Consider the following 5,184-nt stretch of genomic DNA (forward strand, 5'->3'; position numbering starts at 1 on the left):
CGTCCATGGCGCAGGGCTTTGGTACGCGCACAATAACTTTTTCCCACCTAGAACACTGGCCAACAGCGCGCTCCTGTTCTTTCCTGTCATTCCATCGAAACTGCGCGACACGCCAGCTCAGCATATACTATGGAACGTCAGTCCTCTCTGTGCACAGCGATCGGGGTTCGCCCTGAATGGGAGAGGAACAATAGCGGCCCGGTCAGTTCGTGCTGGTCAGCAGTCCGGTGTGTGGCAGTCACAAAGGCCGGGATAGAGGTGGAGGATGTGGAGATTAAAGGGGCACAGGCACCGTTTGGGTAGAGAGAAAAAGTCAGTATACAAATATGTTTATAATTGAATATGGACAGGATAGAAACGTTTGAGAATTAGAAAGTTTGACATCTATATGTAATAGTATCTCATTAGTCACTAAACACTTAGGACAACACAGAGATGTTTTGCCCCCTTTCACAGATTCCATGGGTCACACACACACACACACACACACACACACACACACACACACACACACACACACACACACACACACACACACACACACACACACACACACACACACACACACACACACACACACACACACACACACACACACACACACATCCTTGTGAGTCCCCATTCATCCTTGAGTCATATACATGGTACCCTGGCCCCTTAAGCACAGTAAAGTCCCCCCCCAAAAATTGCACCACACAACTTCACTCCTCACACCTCATCGAAATCATACTGACACCTTATAGACTTACCACTCTCTTAATCAAAACCCGGTAGTTTGATCATGTGAGGTCCAATAACGCATCAATTAAAAAATATGTGTTAATGACTTGCTTCAGGCTTGAGCTCCCATTCAACTGTTTCAAAACCGATGGGGATGAGACGAGACTCAGAGAGAAGACATGACCAGAAATGTTCTGTTTGTAATAGAAGTTGGTACTGATTATGAGCAGATGATTAGCACACTTCACATGTCCTCCCATGTAAATAGTGAGCCTATTCAGTAAATATCCTCCTACCTATTCAAGCTAGCTTTTAATGTTTGATCACTTAAAAACAACATATTTTACATTAGTATGTAATGGTTTTATGTATTGTGATAGTTTGTTCTACTTTTTGTTGTATTGTTGCTGTTATTCTTTAGTTGTCTACCTTATTGAGCGTGGGAAATGTGCTCCTCAAAATGACATAGGATCAATATTATTATGACCATGAACACAATATATGTACAGGTCTTTGTCACAGGTTATACCAGAGTGCGAAAAACGTCATCAGTTGCTTATCACAGATCCTGGTACAGTGTTATGTCTCTATCTCTCAGATACTGTATCTGTTTGTGGTTAGACCCTATCATCATGTACAGTATTCGACTATCAACCCCCCTCCAATCCTTCTCAATTAACTATGGATCTCATTGGTCCCTGTGGCTGGTCCCTGTGGCTGGTCCCTGTGGCTGCCCCCCCCCCCCTGACTGTCCCTCTCTGATGATGCGGTGGTTCTATTGTCTCGTGGTTCTGACCTCAGCAGGTTTGTTTCTCTGTCTCTAATCCTCCTCCTCTGGGCGCCAGCGTATAAAAGGGCGGGGCGCGCTCTGAGCCACAAACACTCTCTGAGTGAGGCAGATCACACACACAGGTAAGAGCAACAGACACACACGATACACATGGTGGCACCTGCATACACAGGTAAAGGGAGTAGGGGGAGAAAGATGAGTAGCAGCTGTTCAGCAGCAGTTTGACTTTGAAATCAGTAATTAGAAGTCGCAATGTTATATTCATATTATACATCACTATATTAAACATGTTAACTGCATCCCCAACCCCAAATATCCCTCTTCCCCTGATAGCATCCATTCACTCCATCTTCATCCCTTATTGCTATTTCCATATATTTTTTGTATTCCCAACACATTGGATGTGTCTTCTTGACTGTTTTGAGACTGTTTCATTCTCATCCCCCTCTCTCTTTCTCTTCCAGTCATCATGTCCAGTGATAAGTCCAAGGCTGCTTCCCAGACCGACGGGAAGGCTGCTCAGAGCAAGAAGTCTGAGATGGGCATGATGTCCTACAAGGCAAGTAGTCCCCAACTAACAGGACTTCTCCTGGCTCCAATCTAATGGAATATCATTGGATCACTGATACAGCCAGACACTATCTGTGTTGATGATATACTTATGTCTGTTTCTCTTTCTCTGTTTGCCCCTCAGATGTTTGTGTTCGACCAGGAGAACTTCCAGGGTCGCATGGTCGAGATCAGCAACGAGTGCATGAACGTGTGTGAGATGGGCATGGACCGCGTCCGCTCCCTCCGCATTGAGTGTGGACCGTAAGTCAACCTCTCCAGTTTTTTATACTATATATTAGTTTCTATTAATGTCCTGCTATTCCTGTAGCTTTGATGGATAATGGTAGAAGTAGCAGTATCATTTACAGTTTTTAAAAATCCTAATTAGATATGTAAACACAGCTGTCTAATAAAGTAACACTGTCTTTCTATCCTGTATAGCTTTGTGGGCTTCGAGCAGATGAACTTCTGTGGCGAACACTACATTTTGGAGAAGGGAGAGTTCCCCCGTTGGGACTCTTGGAGCAACTGCCAGAAGAACGACTACCTGTTGTCCTTCAGGCCCGTCCGCATGGTGGGGACACTCCTCTCGCCTTTCACCATCTCTCTCTCTCTGTCATCTGTTCTCTAATTTTTCTCACTTATACACATCCTCTCTCTTTGTGACTTGCTACCCTCTGATCTCTCACTCTGCCTTTCTTTACTCTCTCTCCGTTTTTGTCTCTCTCCTGTACATTTCTCTCCTTCTGAACACCTCCCTCATTCTCACACACCTCTCTCCTTTCCCCTCTCTCTCAGGACCCCGAGAAGCACAAGATCTGCCTGTACGAGGTTGGGGAATTCAAGGGCCGTAAGATGGAGATCATGGACGATGACGTTCCGTCTCTGTTCTCCTACGGCTTCACCGACAGGGTCGGCAGCATAATGGTCAGCTGCGGAACGTAAGTGTTGCTATGGAGATGGAAAAAGGAATTAACAGAGTTTAAACTCACAACTAAGAACACATAGATCTAGAATGAAAAGATTGTAGGAGAACGGCTGTTATTTTAGTGACATACGTAGTGACTTGCCTAGTGACATAATTTGGTCTTCTCCTTTTTCCCCTCAGCTGGGTGGGCTACCAGTTCCCCGGATACCGCGGCTCCCAGTACCTTCTGGAGAAGGGCGACTTCAAACACTTCAACGAGTTCGGCGCCCGTCACCCCCAGTTCCAGTCCGTGAGGCGTATCCGCGACATGCAGTGGCACCAGCAGGGATGCTACACCATGGCCAGCAAGTGAGGCTCAGGGAAGGAGAGAAAGAGAAAGAGCGGAAGAGAGGGAGAGGGGCGGAGGAAGAGAGAGAGGGGGAGAGATGTCTGAGGCCTTGCCGAACCCCTGGCTGAAGCATACCATCTGAAACAACAAGGGAGAGGGTTGACGTTAAAAATCCCCCACTCTTTGAAACCTCAATTGAAGGACCACCTGGCTACAGAACACCTGAAGAAAACCCCTCCATCATTCTCTCTCTACTCTTCTCTTTCTCTCCTGTGGTCCGACCTTAGCTTTTCCCTCCTTCATCCCCCCTAGCTTTTTCGTCCCCCATTCCTTTCCCCTGCAGTCCATTGCAGCACCAAAGAGGGAACGAGAAATATCTTGCTGTTTTACACATGATTCTCGGCTCAGGGTATGATGCACCATGGGAAAATAAGTTTCAATATCCACCCCCCACTTCCTAACCCTGTGTATCGCACACCCTCTCTGCTGTACAGAATCCTGGCCAACTTTTCAATAAAAATGAAAATCTTGATTTCAAAACGTTGTCTTTGCATTGTGACCGATAACCCTCATGACCAAGATGACACTGTATGAATAAAAGTGCTATAACAGGTCATAACATGAAAATCATATCAGTACAGATTAGTCAATGTTGATGAAAAGATCATCAAAATACACATATCGATAGGAGAATATGAAGTCAGAGCTGAGCACTGCAGATCATTTCCAAAGCCACCCTTTGCCTTGATGACAGCTTTGCACACTCTTGGCATTCTCTCAACCAGCTTCATGAGGAATGCTTTTCCAACCGTCTTGAAGGGATTATCACATATGCTGAGCACTTGTTGGCTGCTTTTCATTCACTCTGTGGTCCAACTCATCCCAAACCATCTCAATTGGGTTGTGAAGGCCAGGTCATCTAATGCAGCACTCCATCACTCTCCTTCTTGGTCAAATAGCCCTTACACAGCCTGGAGGTGTGTTTTGGGTCCTTGTCCTGTTGAAAAACATGATAGTCCCACTAAGCGCAAATCAGATGGGATGGCGTATCGCTGCAGAATGCTTTGCTAGCCATGCTGGTTAAGTGAGCTTTGAATTCTAAATAACTCACTGACAGAGTCACCAGCAAAGCACCCCCACACCATCACACCTCCTCCTCCATGCTTCACGGTGGGAACCACACATGCGGAGATCATCCGTTCACCTACTCTGCTTCTCATAAAGACACAACGGTTGGAACCAAAAATGTGGACTCATCAGACCAAAGGACAGATTTCCACCGGTCTAATGTCCACCGCTCGTGTTTCTTGGCCCAAACTAGTCTCTTCTTCTTATTGGTGTCCTTTAGTATTTGTTTCTTTGCAGCAATTTGACCATGAAGGCCTGATTCACGCAGTCTCCTCTGAATAGTTGATGTTGAGATGTGTCTGTTACTTGAACTCTGTGAAGCATTTATTTGGGCTGCATTCTGAGGTGCAGTTAACTCTAATGAACTTATCCTCTGCGGCAGAGGTAACTCTGGGTATTCCTTTCCTGTGGCGGTCCTCTTGAGAGACAGTTTAATCATAGCGCTTGATGGTTTTTGCGACTACACGAGTTCTTGAAATGTTCCAGATTGACTGTCATTTCACTTTGCTTATTTGAGCTGTTCTTGCCATACTATGTACTTGGTCTTTTACCAAATAGGACTATCTTCTGTATACCAACCATACCTTGTCACAATACAAATGATTGGCTCAAACGCATTAAGAAGGAAAGAAATTTCACAAATTAACTTTTAACAAGGCACACCTGTTAATTGAAATGCATTCCAGGTGACTACCTCATGAAGCTGGTTGAGAGAATGCTAAGCGTGTGCAAAGCTGT

At 45.4% G+C, this 5,184-nt stretch overlaps 1 protein-coding gene across 1 annotated transcript; it reads left to right on the forward strand.

The window, feature by feature from the left end:
- The first annotated feature begins 1,563 nt into the window (after window positions 1-1,563).
- Window positions 1,564-3,858, forward strand: LOC139574350 (beta-crystallin B1-like). Its single transcript, XM_071398841.1, has 6 exons — window positions 1,564-1,632; window positions 1,975-2,069; window positions 2,205-2,323; window positions 2,504-2,636; window positions 2,861-3,003; window positions 3,171-3,858. Exons 2-6 carry the CDS (start codon window positions 1,980-1,982, stop codon window positions 3,340-3,342), a joined length of 657 nt encoding a protein of 218 aa, XP_071254942.1. The 5' UTR covers window positions 1,564-1,632; window positions 1,975-1,979; the 3' UTR covers window positions 3,343-3,858.
- Window positions 3,859-5,184: the final 1,326 nt, after the last annotated feature.

Source organism: Salvelinus alpinus, chromosome 4 (genome assembly GCF_045679555.1).
Source record: "Salvelinus alpinus chromosome 4, SLU_Salpinus.1, whole genome shotgun sequence".
NCBI lineage: Eukaryota > Metazoa > Chordata > Actinopteri > Salmoniformes > Salmonidae > Salvelinus > Salvelinus alpinus.

Excerpts from the sequence above, each read along its gene's own strand:
- LOC139574350 (XM_071398841.1), top strand. The coding sequence starts at position 1,980 with ATGTCCAGTGATAAGTCCAAGGCTGCTTCCCAGACCGACGGGAAGGCT. Across the intron at positions 2,324-2,503 it reads CTCCGCATTGAGTGTGGACC|CTTTGTGGGCTTCGAGCAGA; the intron begins GTAAGTCAACCT and ends TATCCTGTATAG. Across the intron at positions 3,004-3,170 it reads ATAATGGTCAGCTGCGGAAC|CTGGGTGGGCTACCAGTTCC; the intron begins GTAAGTGTTGCT and ends TTTTCCCCTCAG.